Source organism: Rattus rattus, chromosome 1 (assembly GCF_011064425.1).
Source record: "Rattus rattus isolate New Zealand chromosome 1, Rrattus_CSIRO_v1, whole genome shotgun sequence".
NCBI classification, from domain to species: Eukaryota; Metazoa; Chordata; class Mammalia; order Rodentia; family Muridae; genus Rattus; species Rattus rattus.
Window position 1 is genome coordinate 103,224,025 of NC_046154.1, and position 23,776 is coordinate 103,247,800.

At 38.3% G+C, this 23,776-nt stretch overlaps 1 protein-coding gene across 1 annotated transcript in view; it reads left to right on the forward strand.

Moving 5' to 3' along the window:
- Smc2 (structural maintenance of chromosomes 2) overlaps positions 1-8,128 on the forward strand; it is a 47,481-nt gene extending 39,353 nt beyond the window's left edge. Inside the window, exons 23-25 of the mRNA XM_032904421.1 lie at positions 2,442-2,602; positions 4,780-4,927; positions 6,373-8,128. Of these exons, the coding sequence (XP_032760312.1) occupies positions 2,442-2,602; positions 4,780-4,927; positions 6,373-6,531 (468 nt within the window). The 3' untranslated portion in view covers positions 6,532-8,128. The remainder of the gene's footprint in view (positions 1-2,441; positions 2,603-4,779; positions 4,928-6,372) is intronic.
- The last annotated feature ends 15,648 nt before the right edge of the window (positions 8,129-23,776 follow it).

Genomic DNA, 23,776 nt, shown 5'->3' on the forward strand with positions numbered 1-23,776 from the left:
TGTTGCCTTTATCACTCAGTCTGTATCTTAAAGAAATCTACCCTTTTACCTCAGAGGTGTTAGTGATGAAGATACACTATCTCATTGTGTTAAACAGTTCCATTTTCAGAGCTTCTTCATTTCTCTCTTCCTTTCTTGGTCACCTTTGTAGTTTGGTAATTTTCTGTGTTGGTAGAATTTTCTTCTTTTATTTAACGATCATCTGCATCTGTTCCACTTTGTTGTAACTTTTGTTTCCTGCATCGTATTCAGTGTCCCTTTACTCCCAGTGGAATACCTAAAGCAGGACCATTTGGGTGCTGACAAGTCCTGCAGTCTGTTTTACCTCAGAAACGTTTTCTTTTTTCCTGATGGAAGGTTTGCTAGCTAGCTGTGTCTTAATTGATAGGAGTTTTTGTTTTGTTTTTATGAATTTGATTATCATTCCATATTAGCAAAATTGAAATAATTTCATGTATTTTATCTGAGTACACAATAAAATAAAAAAGTATTAAAGTAGCAAAAAAACCTATGGACTCTACACAGATTTGTGGAGACTAAATATCCAGCTACTGAATCAAGAATGGGTCATTACAAGACTTAAAGGAACTTTTCAACCTAGAATTGAATGAGATAAACATGCCAAAATGTAAGGGACAGAATAAAAGCAGTGCTGTGATGGAAACTGACCTAACAGTGCAGCTCAGGGCCTTAGAGAAACGAGCAGCCAAAGGCTAAATCCGTGGATGGAATGTTAATGTTAGGGCAGAAATTAATGAATTAATAGGAAATATAACAGGGAGGAAGAGTTAATACCACAGATAACAGTGTAATTCAGAAATTCATCAGGGCCTATTTTAATAAAATATATTAAATTAGAAAATTAAAAGAAAGAAACTTCTAAATTCATACTCATGACCTTAGTTCTGTTGTGAAGAAACACTGTAACCACAGCAGTTTATAAAAGGAAGTATTCTGTCAGGGGCTTACAGTTTTAGAAGGTTCATGACCATCATGGTAGGAAGCACAGTGGCGCCCAGGCAGTCACGGCAGTAGCGAAGTAGCCGACAGCTTATATCCTGATGTGCAGGTAGGAAGCAGAGAGACTCGGCCTGGTATGGGCTTTTGATACCTGAAAGCCAACCTCCAGTAACATACTTCTCCTCTAACAAGGCCATACCCCTTTATCCCTTCCAAACAGTCCAACCAAGGACCTAATGTATGAGGGGAGCTATTCTCATTCTAACCACCATACCCACCAAATTAAACCAAGATGAGATGGAAACCCAAATATATAACAAGTAATAGAACTGAAGAAATAATAAAGTCTTGCTTGACAATTGTTGACTGCATTTTGCTCTTTCCTAATTCTCAAGATTCACCAATGTAACTAATGTCTGTGGAATATTCAGTATCTAAGTCATCATTCCTCTTCCATATTCAACGGTAACCTACTGTGTTAGAAGCTGTTAATATTAGCATATGTAGCTTTGGCTGAAATAATCTAAGTTCTCTAGTCCATATTTAGGAATAAGCTACATCTTTAAGTTATTTGTAGAATGTCTATCATTACTTACATAATACCTAGGATAATTTCATGACCTGACAGAATCATTGCCGAATCTCACCTAATCTTTAAAGAACTAATACCAGTTCTTCTTTAATTATTCTATAAAATCAAAAGGAATGGAATGCTGCCAAACCATCATATCCAGTCCTGTGAAAGACTCACACACACACACAAACACACACACTCTCAAGAAAAGAGATAATCATAGTTCAACCTTTTCATATGCAGAAACTTGACTCAGGTATAAAGCATATAAAATTAATACTGGGTTGTAGAAAAATGCCCCCTAATGGATTTAGTACAAATGCGACTCTATTTTGCAAAGTGAATTTGCTCTTTCCTGATTGCCAAGGTTTTTGTAGTGCATGGGTCATCATTCTTTATTTTCTCAATTTTGAACACTAACCTAATGTGATAGAAGGTATTGGTACTCACATAGATATACTTCTTTTGGCTAAGATAAGATGTGTTCCTTAGTTATGTCCATATTCAGAAATACTGCTTGACCCTAGGAGATTTTTTTTAATATATTTACTCGTGTATTTTGTGTGCTTGCCCCTGAATCTGAAGATTTCCCTAGAAAACATGGCTGTTAAATCCTGGAAGATACACATTTGACAAGGGGCAGTGCTAGTTTCTTTGTGGTTTGCTCACATTTGTCTTCTGGCTGTAAAAGTTATTGGCCATGTTCGTAAGACAGATGGCAAAATGATGATCAGGTGTATGTGAATGTGCATTGATCACCCCTTTTGACCTGCTGTAGCAATTCAGACAGATCAAATGGCTTCCCCAAATTCTCTTCCCAACAATGCAGTGGATCTCTTGAGTTGCATGTAAATATCGTAACAATTGGAAAATATTCTGATGCTATAATGTGATTTTTTTAATCTAGGTGAACAAAGACTTTGGCTCTATTTTTTCTACCCTTTTGCCTGGTGCCAATGCTATGCTTGCACCACCAGAAGGGCAGACAGTTTTAGATGGTCTGGAATTCAAGGTTGCCTTAGGAAATACATGGAAAGAAAACCTAACTGAGCTTAGTGGTGGTCAGAGGTACGTAATCCCCTTACAATTTATAATTTCTCATGGTTATTTTATTATATTTCATAATTTTATTTACTTTGTAATTCTGTTTCAGTTTTGATTTGGTTGGCTGCCTTTGAAGAATTTCTGAAGCCCAATTATGGGGCTACAGATTTGGTTAAAATATTTGTTTAAATTGGCAAATGATAACCACTGTAGCTAAGAGTTGAATGTAGTTCATTGTGTGCAAACAAACAAAAACCCAGCCAGATAACTAAATAAAATCTAGGAGCAACAACTTGATAAATGTTTAAAATTGAGCAAGCTGTGTAGGGCCCTGACTACCTGAAAGGAAAAATGGAAATGTTAGCCCCGTGTTTACCCAGGTTACTCCCTCCTGACAATTAGCAAGAGTTAACAACTAGAATTTAATAGCCTCACTACCTGAAAGACACATGGTCTGTAGTTTGAGGAAGCAGCAGAGAAGTTAACGTTAGTTCTGCGTGTTCCTAAACTGAACACTGTTTTAGACAAACCTTAGAAAACTGAACAGTCAGCCCTGACATCAATTTTATCACAAAAAGAACACTACCTCCTTAACGAAATAGGCACTAAACATAGTGTTCAATATTTAATAAGAATTATAAGACACTATGTGGGATGGCTGACATCTGTATTATCAGGACTCCGAGGGCACAATTTTGAGTACATCTTGGTGTACAAGATGTGAGCTGAGTCTGGGCTACATAGCAAAACTGGATTTAAAATAATAATAATAATATTCATAAGTTTGCAAGAGAAAATTCTAAGTGTGGTGACCTAGAGAAGAATAATTCTTTAAAAGAAGCTGGCGTGGTGAAATTAATAAGTGTGAAATTTAGATTAACATTTTTTCAGGAATTACAATGAAAAATGCTAACAAACAGATAAAACCCTTTAAAAATAATGAAGTGAAAATATAGAGATAAAACATAAGTGTAATATAAAGTTCCCAAGATTAATGAATTAGACAACATAAAATGAAGAAGAGGTAAGCTGTTATACCAGTCATATCTAGTCAAGCTCAACTGAGGAGGGGGAAAATCCCTCAACATCAGTTTGCTGTCCTGTGGAAGCTGCCTGACACATAGGGAATTCATGTTCTAAAATTAAAGGAAAACGGGACAGATCTACTTAAATGATGACATCAGGTCTCTCACGTGTGTTGAATTCTGTAAAGACAGTCATTTGAGCCAGTGGTGAGATTAGCTCACAGACACAGAAGACTTACAAGGTTACTGGAAACCCATGTATATGTCAGAAAGCTTTCACAGGCAGCCAGCGAAAACCAACAAACAAACCCACATAGCATAGAGGTAGGAATGACTTGAGACTTCAGACTTCTTATCCCAAACTGCCAGCTGGAAGTTTTAGCGCAGTTAGAAAGGGCTAAATGGGTCAACCTAGATTTCTGAGTCTAAGAGAAACATTTATATTGAAGCCAATAGACTTTATCCAACAGAAGCCAAAAGACATTCATAATTTAGAAAATTATAAAAAAAATTGATACCTGTGGGGTTTTTATGAAGTTGTTTGTAATCTTTTGAGTAGAAATATAATCTAATTTATCTGTATATGCATATATAGCACAGACATATATAGTGTATATATTATTTGTATGGGTACATGTATAATAACATTTTTTAAAGGGGGTAACTAAGTTGATATTGTTTCCTTAATAAATCTATAGCCAGTCTCTCACCTGACACCTAGGCTCTAAATAAGCAATTGAGGTAGGGATAAATGTCACTTGTTATAAAATAATATGATCTGGAGCTGTCAGGAGAGCTAGCTCGTAGTTAGCACTGGCTGCTTTTCTAGAAGACATAGATTTAATTGCCAGTACCCACATGATGACTCACAACCTTCTATAACTCCAGTTGCAGGCGTGGCGTGTGAGGGCAGTAGGCAGTTATGTAGTGCACAAACACATGCAGGCATATTAATAAAAGAGTAATTTTTAAGTAGTAACTTGATCTTTAGTATAAATGCCACATGTAATGAGAGTATTAAAGTTGTCTCGGGAAAGTAATAACCTTGTAAAGAGAAGTTTAGAACCTAGGATGAATCTACTACTTACAATGCCAAGGACATCGCAGATTTGCTTTAGTGTTTTGGTCCAGTGTCTTATAAGTGCTTATGGCTTACGTCCTCCACCATTTTCTCAGGTCTCTGGTGGCTCTCTCACTGATATTGTCCATGCTCCTTTTCAAACCCGCTCCAATTTATATCTTGGACGAGGTGGATGCGGCCTTAGATCTTTCTCATACCCAGAACATCGGACAGATGCTGCGAACTCACTTCACACATTCTCAAGTAAGGACCACTCCAAAAGCTCTCAGCAGAAGGAAACAGTTTCTTTTGGTTTGTTTTATGAACTAAGACTTTATTAGTAATCGTCATTAACTTAGATATTTGCGATTGTGGCTATAGCTCAGTACTGTGCAAATTATCAAGCGGGGATCAGTCCCCCTTGAAGGAAAGAACCCGACATCATCATCAACACTGTTGGTTTTAGCGTGATGAAGAGTACAACTTAATTGTCTTCTTTAGCTGTTTGCTACAAGAGTGCCACTCAAGGGGCTGGTTAAGGGCACTGACTGCTCTTCCAGAGGTCTTGAGTTCAATTCCCAGCAACCACATGGTGGCTCACAACCATCTGTAATGGGATCTGATGCCCTCTTCTGGTGTGTCTGAAGACAGCTACAGTGTACTCATATACATAAAATATGTAAATAAATCTTAAAAAAAAAAAAAGAATGCCACTCAAATACAACTGCTTCAAGAATGTACTTAAGACATCAAAAAATGTGGCACAAAATGGGGGTTAACTTGGCTAAACATCGAGAAAATCCCTTAAAGCTAAAAAGAGAGGGTTTTTTTGTTGTTGTTTGGTTGTTTTGTTTTGTTTTTATTGCTACAAGAGCCATACTCCAATGTGACTGAATAAGACACTGTTACACAGTTGTGGGGTCTCTGCTCAGTCCTGTCACTCTGGACTAACGTCTCATGGCAGCTCCTGTGGGGCCTTTCCTCGTTACATGAAGGTGAGGTCTGCATGGGAAGAGAACTGTACAAACCTGCAATCCACTTCCGTATTATTAAATTTATCACAGAACATTATTTCACTAAGGATTAGAGCCAGCAATAAAATAGGGAATGCCAACCACGCAAGTCAGCTCTGGGAAGTAATAGCCCTAAGGACCGAGACACTGAGGCTGACGGTACAGAACTTCTACGATAAAAGAACATCGCTATTCATGGGGGCACAGTGCCACAGCTGTCTTCAGCTGTTACCTGAGAATGGGCTTGTGTACGGAAGAGCACAGTGACCTCCAGATCATTTTTTTTTTATTAAAATACAGTTACATCATTTTCCCTTTTTTCTTAATTCTCCTCTCTTTAACCCCCAACCTTGTTCTCTAAAGTTCATGGCCTCTTTAGTTAGACATACACCAAAAACATATCTATTTCTAAGTATATAAATATAATTTTCTTGGTCCATATAATGTTACTTGTATGTGAAGGCTCTATTAGGAGAGGGGAGCATTGTCAGTCCAGATGGGAAAGTTTACATTTACACAGACACCCCACCATAGTTTACCATTTACCTTGCTGTTTTTCCTGTGCCCCCACTACCATCCCATGGTCTGATTTCAGTTTTTTGCTTTTGTGTTCCATTCAATTCTTAAATCGTCTTTAGAGAGTGAATATTCTTTAAGAATATTTTCTGTAATGCTTTTTCTTTCTTTTTCCTTAAGTTCATTGTGGTATCCCTCAAAGAAGGTATGTTCAACAATGCAAACGTTCTCTTCAAAACCAAGTTTGTGGATGGTGTTTCTACAGTAGCCAGATTTACACAGAGTCAAAATGGGAGGATTTCAAAGGAGGCAAAGTCCAAGGGCAAAGGACCCAGCTGAGTGCGTGCCAGAAGTTCAGAGTGCGGGCGTCTCACCTTGACCTTTTACACATGAGCGTTTTCAAGGATTTGGGATCTAAAGTTGTTTATATAATAATGTTAACATTATTTCCGTAAGTAATTTTTTTAGCACCGGTAAAAGAGCAGATTCCTCTTTTTTTACCTAGTGTGATTATGGTCCAATTATTGTAGTTGTGATTGCATATTTTTCTTACAAAAATCTTTTTTATGTATTAAAGAACCTGAGGTACATCGAGTTGGTAAATTCTGTATGCAAATGCCAAAATACAAAGAAACAGATGAAGTTATAGGATAAATATAGCTGATAGTCAGCTTTTAACTAGTTTAATTTCTAAGGACAGTATTAATGAGTTTTCTTTTGCTCATAAAATCATTCAAATACAGAGTATTTATAAAGAAAGTCACTGGGCCAACAAAGGGGGCACACAGCAATTATGCATACACTGAGCTATTTGAGGTCGGTCCTTGTAGGGATGCAATGCCAGATCCTTGGATGGGAAATGGACCTGGAAACAATTTTTCACTGTAATGATGTTGGACTATCATGTTTATGCATGTTTAATAATTGATCTTACAAGCTTGAAATTTGCATGTTTTTTATCTTTGAGTATTTTAGTAGAAACCTGGGAAGAAATGTGTTACATAGTATTATACCTAGATTGCTCTATCTGAAGTCCTGTAATATTTTAAGATTTTTATCAGAGTTCTCATAGTCTATTCAATAATTTTTTGGTGACTGTAGGACCTAGCAGATTAAATGAAAAGTATATTTTATAAGAGTCCGATAAACCTAAATAAGTCTGCCTTTTCTACCAAAAAAGTCTCCAAAGCTTGATGATTGCTGAAATTCTTGGTGCCTTCTGCTTGTCCAGGTTGAAGGTAGACTCCTTTAGAAAGCAGGAGGGGGCCAGTACACACCCTGAGAGCCTGCAGCTCGTACTGACTGTCTCTACAGACATTTCCACGTCAGCACAGTCATGCTCATAATTTTCAGAGCTCTAATGTGACCGGACTGATTTAATGATTGTGGCCCTATTTCTTCCTGATACTTAGCCTTTAGTGTTTTGCTGTTCTACTTTCTTTGATGCACCATACAGGCCCTGAGTTGGACATTTCTCAAACTTCATTTGCCATATATATCTGTGATGTTACATAGACCTTAAGTAATTTGTACCCTTGGACATTTTGGAAATTATTTCATCTGGAGGGAAGAGACAGTAAGCTGTAATACTGACTGAGCGATAGTAAAGATCACAGATAATGAACCTACACAATGTTTTGTTTTCCAAGGTCTTATAAACTGTTGGTCAAAATAGTTGTGTTTATTTACACTGTCACTGATACAGTATTCTAATTTGGTCACAATCTAATCAATTCCAGCTGCTAATATTTTGTATTAGGCAGTTATAAAACAGCATTGAATTCCGGTCTTAACAAACTACTTTGTTTGATTTCCTTTGTGTATAAATTATTTCCTTGTATGCATTTCTGTTTTATGTTCTTTTGTTTTTGTATTATATATAATTTCACTCTTGAAATTTTTGTGCATATATTAAATTTCTGTGAGGCATATTAAATTTTTGCAATACTGGCTTATTTCAATATAGTGAAGCTGTTAAATACTAACATTTCATATATTCATAAGAAGGTGGATTAACTAACATTAATAACTTAAGCCAAACACTTCTTGCTTATGTGTATTTTCTTATTTAGTCCTCACATAACTCAGTAAGGTAAACTTTACTAGAATTCTGTTACTGAGGAAACTGAACAGAGGTTATGTAAATTGCACACAGAAATAGCACTTAGTGGTATCAGATTTGGGGGATACCTCTTTTATTTTCCTAATACCGTATATCCATGGACTTTTCCACTGTGCCCCAGTTCCCAAATATCCATTCAGAGGCTTAATATCATTAATAAATTCCTAAGCCATGAGCTAGGCTCATTCCCTAACTAACTCAACTTATTATCCCATGTATTCTAACCTGCGTTCAACTACCTGACTGATTTCCTCTCCTCTGCTGTCCTTCAAAATCTCCCGTCTCTCTCCCTGCTGAAGCGGTGCCTTCTAATCCTGCCTTACCTTGGCTATTAGATCTTATTGACAGGCGATCCTTCCACACAGTGCACAGGTGTTTATCCCTACAATGCTGTGGTGAAACCCGGGAAAGGCAACTTCTACAGGAAAATGTCTGAGGCAAGTGGTTCCAGAGAGTGTCGAGTTCATGACTGTCATTGCTGCGAACTGACTGCACGTGGGCAGACACGACACTGGAGTAGAAGCTATGAGCTCACATTGCTGAGAACTGACTGCACGTGGGCAGACACGACACGAGTAGAAGCTATGAGCTCACATTTGGATGAGCAGCAACTTTGCCAGTTTTTAAATAGACTATTATAAGGCTACTATGTTATACTTTATATCACCAAGGAGGAAACAGTGCCTCCTGGGTCTGCTCTGATTCTGACAGGCAGCAGATTGAACAACTGGGAATACTATTTAACCTTTCTACCAAGTGACATTGTAGCTTTAAGGACACAACAAGAAAAGGCGCAGTAAAAAGTAAAGCAGCTTTAACACAGGACAAGGTAGTACTCCCAATGCAGATCCCTAAGGCAAGACGTGCAGTCTATAGCAGCCACTTCACTACCTTCTGAAGAACACTGGTGTGTGCATAACCAGACCCTTGTAGAGTAGGAGCCTCTAACCGTGAGCTATAAAATGATCACATAACCCTAAAATCCATGGTTAGCTCTGTTTTGCCAGATCCACCAACACAATTGGGAGCAACAGTACATTTTAGGATGAAGTTGGTGCATTAAATATAAATCCCTTCATTGAGCCCAAGATTCCCAGATAACCCACCATTGCCATTGCTGACATGAACCCATGATTTGAGGGGATAAGGGGAGAAAGCATGAGTCACAGATGGCAACACTGCTGTGGATTAAGTTTAAAGTAAAAGTACCATAGGTCTGAACACCCTGAAAGATGGTGGCAAGTGAGAAGTCCAATGGGTAGATTTAAATGTTGCAGTTGGCCTTGTACTTTGTGTGGAAACCAGACCAAACATTAAAAATATGCGAAGACTCATAGGCAATGGTGAATGGCTTGTCTGGTTACGGAGACTATAAGAGAAGTAGTGACCAAATGAATACAATCAATCCTCAGACAAAGGTATGCAGAATGAAGTATGTGGGAAGATAGAGGAATGGTGACACGCTTGAAAAGAATTCTACCACTGGAGAATCTCTACCAGGAAGAGGCACCAAATAGCTAAATGGTCAGTGAGGTAAGCAACCGTCAGCGAGGTTGTGCTTCCTGCCTTCCGAGTATGGGTATAGAGGTGCAGAGTGTATGTTACAGTTCACTGTGCTGCTGACAGTTGGCCAGAATGGAGATAGTGGCTCAGCTTGTGGAAGGAGCCTTGGATTGGAAACCAGCTAATGTGGCTGGTGTTTGTTGGTATTCTACAGAGTTTATTCAGTAAAGTTTGCTATGACCTTTTGGAAACTTTACAGATTGTACATAAATTTGATTGGGATAGTAGTAGGTGTGGTTAAAGGATTACTGCTTGCTACCGTTGTTGGAAGTACCATTGGTTAGGAGTCTTCAACTGCCTTCTGTTTCAGGTTTTGTTTTAGCTCCCAAGAATTTCTTTGCCCCGATGTATCTCGGCATGGTAGGGAGAATCTGCATCTAACAAGTGATAGATAAAAATGGACCCAAGAAACAAGCCCATTTCAATGCCTGGCTAGACTTCAAAACTAATCAGAAGAGATGAGGGACAGACACTGTATACTAATAATAAACAAACAAACAAACACAATCCACCAAGAGAATATTGCAGTTCTTAACATCTATGCACCAAGCACAAGGGCACCCACATTCATAAATGAAACTACTACAGCTTAAATCACACAGAGACCGTCACAGAGTACTGAAGTCCCCTACTTTCACTAATAGACAGGTCATCAAGACAAAAACAAAATAAATGCTGGAGTTAAATCATGTCACAAACCAAATGAACCTAACATATTACAGAGCATTTCACCTAAACAGAAAAGAGTATGCCTTTCTCACAGAACTTTGTCAAAATTAACCACATACTTAGACACAAAGCAAGTCTCAACAGATAGGAGAAAATTGAAATAACACCCTACATCCTGTCTGACCACCAAAGATTAAAGCTGGATATCAACAACAACAGAAGCTTACAAACTCATGAAAACTGAACAGCTCTCTACTGATTGAAAAATGGATCAGTACAGAAATTAAGAAATTTAAATCTTTAGAGTAAAATGAAAACACAAAAAACCAAAAGTATAGGGCACAAGGCAATTTGAAAAGGAAAGTTGATAATGTTAAGTGTCTACATAAAAAACTTTAGAGACCTTATAATAGTAACACACCTAACAGAAAACTCTACAACAAAAAGAACAACAACAACAACAACACACACACACACACACACACACACACACACACACACACACACACACACACACACAAATGAGTAGATGTCAAGAAAATAAACTCAAGGATAAAATCAGTAAAATAGAAACAAACACAATGTTACAGAGTTAGTTCTTTGATAATAGGATTTACAAACCCTTAGCCAAATTAACTAAAGGCAGAAAGAAAATATCCAGATTAACAAAATTATAGATGGGGTAGGGGGAGGACATATTGAGATACTGCAGAAATACAGAGAATCATAAAGACGAACTTTAAAAACCAGTACTCCACAAAATTGGAAAATCTAAATGAAATCAATAATTATCTTAAAGCATACCACTTACCAAAGGTAAGTCAAGATCAGATAAGCTATAATCTCTAGTAAAATAGAAGCTGTAATTAAAAGTCTCCCAACCACCAAAAGCAAAGGACCAGATGGTTTAGCACAGATGATCAAAGCAGAGTAAATGCTAGTATACCTCAGATTATTTCACAAAACAGAAAGAAGGAGCATTGCCTAATTCTTTTTACAAAGCCAGTTACTCTGACAGCAAAACGATAGTCCCAAAAAAGACCAATTGCCCTCAGGAACAGACGCAATAATCCTCAATAAAATACCTGCAAACTGAATAAAAGAACACATCAAAAAGACTATTCACCATGATCAATTAGGCTTTATCCCAAAGACCCAGGGGAAGAGTCAACATATGTAAATTGATTAACATGTGAACCATATGATGGAATTAAAAGACAAAAAGTTGCACCATTTCATTAGATGCAGAAAAGGCTATTGAAAAAAATTCAAGCAACTGCCCTTAATGATTAGGGTTCTGGAGAGATTAGGGTACAGGGACATACAAAATAACAAAGACAGTTTACAGCAACCCTTTGGCCAACACCGATTTAAATGGAGAGACTCAAAGCCATTCCACTAGAATTAAGAAGGAGACAGGTTGTCCATTTTATCCTATCCATTAGAGTACTTGAAGTCTTACCTAGAACAATAAGAAAACTGAAGGAAATGATCCTAAAATTTCTACTAGGAAACTCCTACAATTGGTAAATACTTTCAGCAATGTAACAGGATACAAAATTAATACAAAAATCAGCTTTCCTATATATAAAGAATGAACAGACAGAAGAAAAACAGAATTTCCAACAGTAGCTCCAAAAATCATTAAATATTATAGGGTAACTCTAACCAAGCAAGTGAAAGATTTGTATAATAAAACCCTTCAGATGTTGAAGGAAAAAAAAAAAAAAGGTAACAAGTGGAAAGGTCTACCATTCTCATGGAATGGTAAGATTGATATAATAACAACAACAACAAAAAAACCATAACAAAAGCAGTCTACAGATTCAATGCAATCCCTATAAAAATTCCAACAAAATTTTTACAGATATTGAAAGACAATTCTCAACTTTATATGAAAATATAAAAAATCTGGGATAGATACAGCAACCATGAACGGTAGAGCACCAGGCCCAATTTCAAGTAGTACTGTGAAGCTAGAGTAATAACCCAAAAGCAGACGTGTTGATGACATCGAGTCAGACCTAGATATGAATCAGCACACCTGCTTTTCTATAAAGAGTCAGAGATACGCACTGGAAATAAGAAAGCATCAAAAACCGGTCCTGGGTCAAGTGGCTGCATGCAAAAGAATCCAAATTTATAGATTCAGTCCAAACTAGATCCATCCCATCACTGCACAAAACTCACGTCCAAATGGATCAAATACCTCAATATAAGGTCAGCTACATTGAATCTCATAGAAAGTGGAGCTAGTATGGGAGAAAGTGGAGCTAGTATGGGACTTACTGGCATAAGAAAGGACAGAGCAACATTAGCACAGACAATAAGAAAAAACAATAAATAGGAAGCTTATGAAACCGAGAAACTTCTGTATGGCAAAGGACACCATCAACCAGATACACAGACTCTAATAGAAGAGAAAATGGAAAAGAACCTTGAATACAGGGGCATAAAGGAGTATTTCCTGAACAGAACGCCAATGGCTTATGCCCTAAGATCAACGATCGACAAACAGGACCTCATAAAATTGAAAAGCTTCTGTAAGGCAAGGGACTGTCGATAGGACGAAGTGACAACCCACAGTTTGGGAAGAGATCTTTACCAACCATACATCCAAGAGAGGGCTCATATCCAATATATACAAAGAACTCAAGAAGTTACACTCCAGAGAAATCAAATAACCCTATTAAAAATGGAGTACAGAACTAAACAGAATTCTCAACTGAGGAATCTTACATAGCTGAGAAGCACCTAAAGAAATCCTCAACATCCTTAGTCAACAGGGAAATGCAAATCAAAACATCCCTGAGATTCCACCTCACACCAGCTCAAAATGGCTAAGATAAAAAATTCAGGTGACAACAGATGCTGGTGAGAATGTGGAGAAAGAGGAACACTCCTCCATCTTTTGTGGGATTGCAAGCTGGTACAATCACTCTGGAAATCAGTTTGACGGTTCCTCAGAAAATTGGACATAGTACTACCTGCTATACCTCTCTTGGGCATATACCCAAAAGATGCTCCAACATATAACAAAGACACATGCTCCACTATGTTCATAGTAGCCTTGTTTATAATAATCAGAAGCTGGAAAGAACTAGATGTCTTTCAGCAGAGGAATGGATACAGAAAATGCAGTACGTTTACACAATGGAGTACTACTCAGCCATTAAAAACAATGACTTCATGAAATTCTTAGGCAAATGGATAACATTAGAAAATATCCTGAGTGAGGTAGCCTATCCCAAAAGAACACACATGATATGCACTCATTGATAAGTGGATATTAGCCCAAAAGCTCAGAATACACAATATACAATTCACAAACCATGTGAAACTCAAAAAGAAGGAAGACCAAAGTGTGGATGCCTCAGTCCTATTTAGAAAGGGGAACAAAATAATCACAGGAGGTTGAGGGTGGGCGGGACTAGGGAGAAAGCGAGGAGGGGGAGGAGAAAAAGGGGGGCAGTATCAGGTGTGGAAGGAGATGGGGGAGATGTACAGAGGGTCAGGAAATTGAACAGAGGTGGTAGCAATGGGGGATGGGGAACTTGGGGTGGCCAATAGAAAGTCCCAGATGCCAGGAAAGCAAGAGGCTCCTCAGACCCAATGGGGGTGACATTAGCTGAAATATCCAACAAAGGGAAGAGAGAACTTATAGAGACCATATCCAGAGGTTAGGAAAGGCCCCCAGTTGCAGGCCGGGGCCACCCACCCTTCTCAATATTTTAACCCAGAATTGCTCCTGTCTAAAGGAAATTCAGGGCCAAAGAGTGGAGGAGAGACTGAAGGAAAAGCCATTCAGAGACTGCCTCACCTGGGGATCCATCCCATATGCAGCCACCAAACCCAGTCACTATTGCTGATGCCAAGAAGTGCTTGCTGACAGGAGCCTGATGTGGATGTCTGCTAAGATGCTCTGCCAGAGTCTTAGCAATACAGATAAGGATGCTTGCAGCCTGACCAGGGAGACTCCAATGGTTAGGGACTAAAGGAGCTGAAGGGATTTTCAACCCCACAGGAAGAACAGTATCATCAACCAACCAGACCCCCTAGAGCTCTCAGGGACTACACCATCAACCAAAGAGTACACATGGAGGGACCCATGGCTCCAGCTGCATATGTAGCAGAGGAGAGCCTTGTCTGACATCACAGGAGGGGAAGCCCTTGGTTCTGTGAAGGCTTAATGCCCCAGCATAGGGGAATGCTTGGGCAGTGGGGCAGGAGTGGAGTGTGGGTGGGGGAGCACCCTTTTGGAGGCAGGGTGAGGGAGTTGTGATAGGGGTTTTCAAAGAGGAAACCAGAGAGGGGGATAACATTTGAAATGTAAATAAAGAAAATAACCAATGAATAAAAGTGACAGGCCACAAAGAGAATGAGCAAAGTCTGATCTTCTTAACATAACTCTCCAGTACTGGAATTTTCTAGTTCAAAAGCAACTCTAAAGAGTAGACTGGAACTCTCTTTAGTACTTCGTGAAATTTGACTTCTTCCTGTAGTATTCAGTTCTCTTTCCTCTCAACTCTTCCACAGAGATCATTCCTGAGGGAACTCTTCAGTAGACGGTTGGCAATCCAAACTCCTTGCTTGAGTTGGCTCCTGAAGAAATTAGTTTATACTCCATTTAATTCTTTTGTTTCATATACATTAGTCTGTTGACTTCGTTTGAAATTGTCCATTGAGTTATAGTTACATGGTAGTCATCTTGTTCTCCAGTGTAGACAAACATTTAGGAGTGAAAGAAATACCGGTGGCCATCTGCCCAGTTCTCTTCTGATGTGCTGTGGTGGTTTTTCTCTATGGTATTCTGCCCCTCAACCTGAGTTTGAAGTTTTCAGAGGTACCTAGTTCAGTCAGTCAAGTACAACCCTCAAGCTTACTGCCTTTTCTGATGCTGCTCTGAAACCTGCCTGATGTGTCTCCTATACATTTACCTTTGTTTATTAATTCATTTCATTATGACAGCTTCAAAAAATAAAAGCGAATGTCACATCTTCCACTGAGTCTTCATGACACTTAGTAAATCCAGTTTCCTCAACCATTACTCTCAGGACTCAACCTTTTTTTTTATTTTTATTTTTTTAAGGATTCAACATTTTTAACATCTTATTCCACCTCCTCTGTGAACTTTCTAGAATACTTTAGCACAGGGACACATATTGATTATTTAGATATTCTGGTATTGACTTTCTTGAAAAAGTCTAATTTTAAAACAAAAAAATACATAAAGTAATTAGAAAGATAATACCTTGAGTTATCTAGTCCTCTGTAAGACTACATAGTTTCCCAGTCTTTCTTCAAAATAATGACTTGCCCATAAGTCAAGCAGGGAATGCTAGTCTCCTTGTAGGACTTGAATGACTTAATAATGGTATTGCTACTTTCTGCAATGATTTGACCAATCCAGGGCAATTTCACTTTTCTTTCCTTTACTTAAAACTTAATGGTTCCTATTCTGACTGGCATCACTAATGAGAGTGTGGAGTTTGGTATTCTGGACTCTGCTTCAAGGACAGCAAAAGGGTGAAGAAGCTGCCAGTTTGACTGGCGTTTCAGGCAGATGACATGAATCAATGCATCTCGTGCACATGGCTCATTGAAAATTATAATTGTGCATTTAAAAATGCATGCAAGCCACATGTGTTTTGTGGATCACGTTACACATGACAGGAAACAAACATCCTTACCCTGCTCAGAAAATGAGGCCTCTACAATAAAGCTCATAATTTTTCTTGAGAATGAAAAGTGTTCACTTTAGAGAGAAATTTTAATTGTTAAAGTCTGTATTTAACTAAGGCCCATAGAGGACTGTGGACTGTGATCCACACACTCTTTGATATCTTAACTGGCAGTTTGGTTTGGAAAATGGAATGATATGAGGCTTATGTCATTAAGAAGGAAATCTCATTAATTCCCAGTTCCTAATTTACTTTAGAAATCATTAATGTTGAAAAGATTAGTTGGGAGGAAGATTGATGAGTTTAGTTTTCGCAGGGAACAGCAAGGTTGTAAAGAGAAGTCAAGTGTGATTTATCATTTTTATATTGTTTGTACTTTGTGTCTTAATGAACAAGTTGACATTTGATGCACTCAATTTTTATTATTTTATAGCTCACTAAGAGAATAAACTTTTGTAGAGTTTCCATCTTTGCTGAGATTTAATGGCATAATTTGTGTGAGCAAAGACATGAACCTTAGAAATCTAAATCCCAAGTCTGCCCTATTGCCTACGTGTTTAGATTTATCTTATTACTATTATTATTATTATTATTATTAGCCAAATTACACTTATCTGTAAATTGAGAACAGTGATAGTAGTCACTTACTTCACTTGCACGTATTAAATGATATAGTATACCCACTCATGGTAAGTGTTCTCAGGTGGTAGCTGCTCATTATAATTTCAATGGAGTCTAAGTTAAAAATGGTGCAATTAATATTCTTTGAATATCAGAGTGAAATAACTAACTTGAGTTCATGAATTCCCAGAAAGTAGTGCCAAATGTATCTAAGTATATTAATTTCCAATTCCATGTCCTCCTACCACTTACCTCAAAACACAATAGAGTGTCTAGTGAAGAGAGGATTTTGAAGAGAAGATTTTGATAATTCTGTAAGCGAAATATGCAATATATTTTTCTTTTCAGCCTCAGAGAGGAAGCCTGTAAGTGGTACATACTATTATTTTTTGACGTGAGGTAATAACCACAGGGATAAAATGAATGTTGTGCCAAATATGTTCAAGATTCAGTATTATCTCCCACCCCTGTCTTTTTCCGTATTATGACTGTCATTTTTTAATACAGTTTTATGTATATGTGTTACACATGCTATGCAATTTAATCCTCACACTGACTTACACTGTTATTTTGTCTAATCTATTATTATTTGGCCTAGTTTAATTTGGTTAATCTAAATCAAGGGGTAGAAAATCGAGGGAATTTTTCATAGACCACTATTCTGGTGAATAGTCAGTCACACTATACCTTGGATTCATTTCTGCTCAGCCAAGACCCATAGAAGGAAGGAGTATTCCATTCCAGGTTGCTTTGTTTACGTTTAGACCTGACAGAGCTGGAAAAATGTCATCTCTGTGCAGCACCACAGAGGTCACAATGAGGAGTGGTATGAGCTGTTATATGTGTGCCCACAGAGAGCACACCACCTCCAGGATTTCATAGATTCCCTTGATTTGTTTTCTCCTCTTAACCTCCCTCACCAACATACATATAGTGTCATGAAACAAACCCACCCTGAGAGGCCCCAGTTTGTCCAATTGGTACAAATCTCCCAGCTTCTTCTTGAAGGAACCCATGTGCTGGACTATCTTCTAGGCATGGCTGTACTTCCACAGAGAAGCTGGAGAAACCGACCTGGGTAACAGAAGCCTTGCCTTAGGCTATGTGCAGGTCCTGCTTCTTTCAGAGTCATCCTATTCTTTGGACTTCATCCTATCAACACGCATACGATAGAAACTTTGCTGGCAGCAGGGCCTTTGGCTGTTTGAGTTCACCTGGGCTTTCTCTGCTGACGACTTTCTAGAGCTCATGGACCCCAATGTTCAACTCATAAGTCAAAAGTAATAGCCTATTTCCTCCTTACCATGTTGCCTCGTAAATAAATTGTAGAATTTCAGTTAGGAAATAAACAAAGTTAAAGTAGCGGCTTCATAGCCAAACAGAAACATTTAATCAATTTTAGAGGCACCTGGTAAATTTATAAACATAATCTACAAAGCAACTTGGACTTCTAGCATGGGCTGTCAGTATGGATCTTTTGTATTAAATTTAAAATGCTTCTATTCAAAGGCACTAAGAGATACACAAAGGTCTCACGGGGGAAATTCTGTTGAAACAAAATGATATATTATGGGAATAATATCTTCTTGAAGGAAAAAAAGGCCCTAAAGTACCTTAGATGGTTTCTTATCTGAGGCACTGAGATCTCAATTGTGAAAGATATTTCACTTGGGAGCATGAAAAGAAAACGTCCTGGAAGCTCCAGTGAGTTCAAAAGAAAGGTCACCGGCTGAGACAATCAAGGTGAATGATGCTTGTGTGATGCCCAAGGCCCAGACTGAGGACCAGAGGGACCAGGTTTCAAGGATAATGTAAAAGCTTATCCAGTGACCTGGATGTCAGTGGGGACATCAAGTAAATCAGACACAATTAGTTCAGCACCCAGTGCATGATGAGGGAATTGAAGGAGAGACAGATGCGTTTGCCGGTGGCCCCGTGGGCAGTAGTTTATGCTGAAGTTTACATTGCAGCATTCCAAGTTCTCTCCTGGAGCCTTCATTACAACTCTGCTGCTGACCTGTGGCTGGGATGCTTGACGACTGCAAAGGCAATCTTGGTGAAGGATGCTCTACTTGGTTCAGGCTGGACTCATCGTGAAGTTTGTGTGTTAGAAATAGAAAATATAAGGTCATAACTGTCCCGCTTTTCAGTTAAAGTCATTATAAAGCAGACAGGGTTATTCCACATCACAGCAGGGCTGGAAACCTGTGTCTTTTCATTTCCACCATGGTATTACTTTCCCGTGCATGCACCACTCAATAAAAACAAAAGTCATAAAAAAACACAGAAGAAGTGTGTTATAAAAGAAGATATCCAAGGGCTGACTGAACATGCTGGCAGATTTTTCCCGTTGTTGGCTACTGGTGTTGCTGATGTATTTTTTTGTTTGTTTGTTTTAAAAGACATCTATTAGTGTTCCAGAATATTCTAATTTAAACCACACAATATCATTGGGAGGTAGTATATTCAACTTAGGAATGATGAAGCCAAGGCTTTATGAGGTTAAATAATTCTATCCAAAAGACAACGGTAATTACCAAATTATTTTCCAATCGTCGTCTCTTTTCATTACAAAGTCCACTGTGGTCTCCCCGCGTATTTAAAACAAGTTTTGCAAATAGGTATGTTCTGGCCTTCACCCTACTGCTTCACTAATCAATTCGCCGGAGAACTCGGAATTTGAAATATGACTTCAGAGATATTTATTGATCGAGGAAATGGTTTTCAGGCATTTATACTTTGGCATGGGCCAGTGCTTTCATTGAGTGTCAGCTACTGCCACCTTTGGCCAGTAGTCATTCCCAAGAACATTAATCCACAGAACAATGATTCTATGTTTGTACTGCTATGGAGGCATTTTCTGTAATTAACCCAAACCAAGAGGCTAGTGATTTATAAATGTACAAAAGAGCAAGTATAGATCGCCAAACTGGATAGCTAAATGCAGACTCCAGTGGAGACTGATGGTTCAGATGGCAACAGATTTTGTTTGCTTGTTTAACCAACATTTATTTTCTCAGTTTTAGAAGCTGGCAACTTCTGAGGCTCCTCTCTGGCTTGTAGATGGCTGTCTTCCTGCTGCCACGTCTTCACATGAATACCTAAAAGTCGAAATCTTTAATGCCCTAATTTCCATTTTTACTTGTTTATTGGATATCTTATTTATTTACATTCCAAATAGAATCCCCTTTCTTCCTTCTCCCATCGCCCCTCCTCCTGCTTCTATGAGGATGCTCCCACTCCTGCCCACCCACTCCCACCTCAACACACTGGCATTCCCCTACACTGGGGAAACGTGACTTCACAGGACCAAGGGCTTCTCCTCCTAATGAACCAGACAATGTCATCCTCTGCTACTTATGTGACTGGAGCCATGGGTCCATCCATGTGTAAAAAATGGTTGGTGGTTTAGTCCCTGGGAGCTCTCGGAGCGGGGAAGATGTCTTGTTGATTGATGTTGTTGTTCTTCCTCCGTGGTTGCAAACCCCTTCGGCTCCTTCAGTCCTTTCTCTAACTTCTCCATTGTGGTCCAGATGCTCATTCCCATGCTTAGCTGCAAGTATCCTCATCTGTATCAGTAAGGCTCTGGCAGAGCCTCTCAGGACACATCCATATCAGGCTCCTGTCAGAAAGCATTTCTTGGCATCAGCAAGAGTGACTGGGTTTGGAGGCTATGTATGGGATGGATCCTCAGGTGACGCAGTCTCTGGATGGCCTTTTCTTCAATCCCTGCTCCACTCTTTATCTCCGTATTTCCTCCCATGAGTATTTTCTTCTCCCTTCTAAGAAAGAATGAAGCATTCACATTTCGGTCTTCCTTCTTGAGATTCATATAGCCTGTGAATTGTTTCTTGTAGTCCAAGCTTTGGGGCTAATACCCACTTATTAGTGAGTTCATGCCATGTGTGTTTTTTGTGACTGTTAATTCAGGATGATATTTTCTAGTTCCATCCATTTACCTAAGAAATTTGTGTAGTCATTGTTTTTAATAACTGAGCAGTACTCCATTGTGTAAATGTACCACATGTTCTGTATCCGTTCCTCTGTTAAAGGATTTCTGGGTTCTTTCCAGCTTCTGGCTCTTATAAATAAAGCTACTATCAGCATAGTGGAGCATGTGTCCTTGTTATATGTTGGAGCATCTTTTGGGTGTATGCCCAGGAGAGGTATAGCTGGGTCCTGAGGTAGTGGAATGTCCAATTTTATGAAGAACCTCCAGACTGATTTCCAGAGTGGCCGTACCAGCTTGTAATCCCACCAACAAAGGAGGAGTGTTCCTCTTACTCCATATCCTCACCAGCATCTGCTGTCACCTGAGTTTCTGATCTTAGCCATCCTTACTGATGTGAGGTGGAATGTCAGGGTGGTTTTGATTTGCATTTCCCTGATGACTAAGGATGTTGAACATTTCTTTAAGTGCTTCTCATCCATTCAGTATTCCTCAGTTGAGAATTCTTTATTTACTTCTGCACCCAATTTTTAAATATGATTATTTGATTCTTTGGAGTCTAACTTCTTGAGTTTTGTATGTGTGTATGTGTGTGTGTGTGTGTGTGTGTGTGTGTGTGTGTGTGTGTGTGTATTAGATATTAGCTTCTAGCACATGTAGGATTGGTAAAGCTCTTTTCCCAATTTGTTGTTTGCTGTTTTGTCCTATTGATATTGTCCTTTGCCTTACAGAAGCTTTACAGTTTTATGAAGTCCCATTGGTCAATTGTTGATCTTAGAGCATAAGCCATTGGTGTTTTGTTTCGGAAATTTTTCCCTGTGCTTATGTGTTCAAGGCTTTCCCCCAACTTTTCTTCTATTAGTTTCAGCGTATCTGGTTTTATGTGGAGATCTTTGATCCACATGGACTTGAGCTTCTCAGAAGGAGATAAGAATGGTTCAATTTGCATTATTCTACATGTTGACCTTCAGTCGAACCAGCACCATTTGTTGAAAATACTATCTTTTTTCCATTAGATAATTGTAGCTCCTTTGTCAGCGATCAAGTGACCATAGGTGTGTGAGTTCATTTCTGGGTCTTCAATTATATTCCATTGATCTACCTGCCTGTCTCTGTACCAATATCATGAAGTTTTTATCACTATTGCTCTGTAATACAGCTTTATGTCAGGGATTCCCCCAGGAGTTCTTTAATTGTTCAGAATAGTTGCTGCTGTCCTGGTTTTTTGTTTGTTTGTTTGTTTTTTGTTGTTGTTGTTTTTTTTTTTTTTTTGTTTTTTGTTGTTGTTTTTGTTGTTCCAAATGAACTTTCAAATTGCTCTTTCTAACCCTGAAGAATTGGGTTGAAATTCTGATGTGGATTGCATTGAATCTGTAGATTGCTTTTGACAAAATGGCCATTTTTACTATATTAATCCTGCCAATCCATGAGCATGGGAGGTCTTTCCATCTTCTGAGATCTTCTTCGATTTCTTTCTTCAGATACTTGAAGTTCTTGTCATACAAATCTTTCACTTGCTTGGTTAGAGTCACACCAAGGTATTTTATATTATTTATGATTATTGTGAAGGGTATCGTTTCCCTAATTTCTTTCTCAGCCTGTTTATCCTTTGAATAGATTTGTCTGATTTAATTTTATATCCACCCCCTTTGTTGAAGTTGTTTATCAGGTTTAGAAGTTCTCTGGTGGAACTTTTGGGAACTTAAATATACTATCTTATCATCTGCAAATAGTGATATTTTGACTTCTTCCTTTCCAATATATATCCTTTTGGCCTCTTTTTGTTGTCTAATTGTTTTGGCTAGGACTTCAAGTACTATATTGAGTACATAGGAAGAGAGTTGGCATTCTTTTCTAGTCCCTGATTTTAGTGGGATTGCTTCAAGTCTCTCTCCATTTAGTTTGATATTGACTACTGGTTTGCTGTATTTTGCTTTTACTATGTTTAGGTATGGGCCTTGAATTTCGGATCTTTCCAAGACTTTTATCATGAAGGGGTGTTAAATTTTGTCAAATGCTTTCTCAGCATCAAATGAGATGATCATGTGGCTTCTTTTCTTTGAGTTTGTTTATATACTGGATTACATTGATGAATTTCCATATATTGAATCATCCCTGCATCCCTGGGATGAAGCCTACTTAATCATGGTAAATGATCATTTTAATATGTTCTTGGACTCTTGGATGTTTGCCAGAATTTTATTGAGTATTCCTCATCAATATTCATGAGGAAAATTGGTCTGAAGTTCTCTTTCTTTGTAGGATCTTTGTGTTGTTTAGGTATAAGAGTAATTGTGGCTTCATAGAACAAATTGTGTTGTGTTTCCTCTGTTTCCATTTTGCGGAATAGTTTCAACAGTATTGGTATTAAATCTTCTATGAAGGTCTGATAGAATTCTGCACTAAACCCATCTGGCCCTGGACTTTTTTTTTTTTTTTTTTTCAGTTGTGAGACTTTTAATAACTGCTTCTATTTCTTTAGAAGTTATGGGACTGTTTAGATGGTTTATCTGATCCTGATTTAACTTTGGTACATCACATCTGTCTAGAAAATTGTCCATTTCCTCCAAATTTTCCAGTTTTGTTGAATATAGGCTTTTGTAGCAGGATCTGATGATTTTTTAAATTTTCTCAGATTCTTTTGTTCTGTCTCCCTTTTCCTTTCTGATTTTGTTACTTTGGATTCTCTCTTTGTGCCCTCAGGTTAGTCTAGCTAAGGGCTTATCTTGTTGATTTTCTCAAAGAAACAGCTCTTGGTTTTGTTGATTCTTTGTATAGTTCTTTTTGTTTCTACTTGGTTGATTTCAGCCCTGAGTTTGATTATTTCCTGCCATCTACTCCTCTTGGGTGTAAACAGGCCTGTTTTGTGACCGATTATATGGTCAAATTTGGAGACAATATCATGAGGTGCTGGGAAGAAGGTACAGTCTTTTGTTTTAGGATAAAATGTTCTATAGTTGTCTGTTGAATCCATTTGGT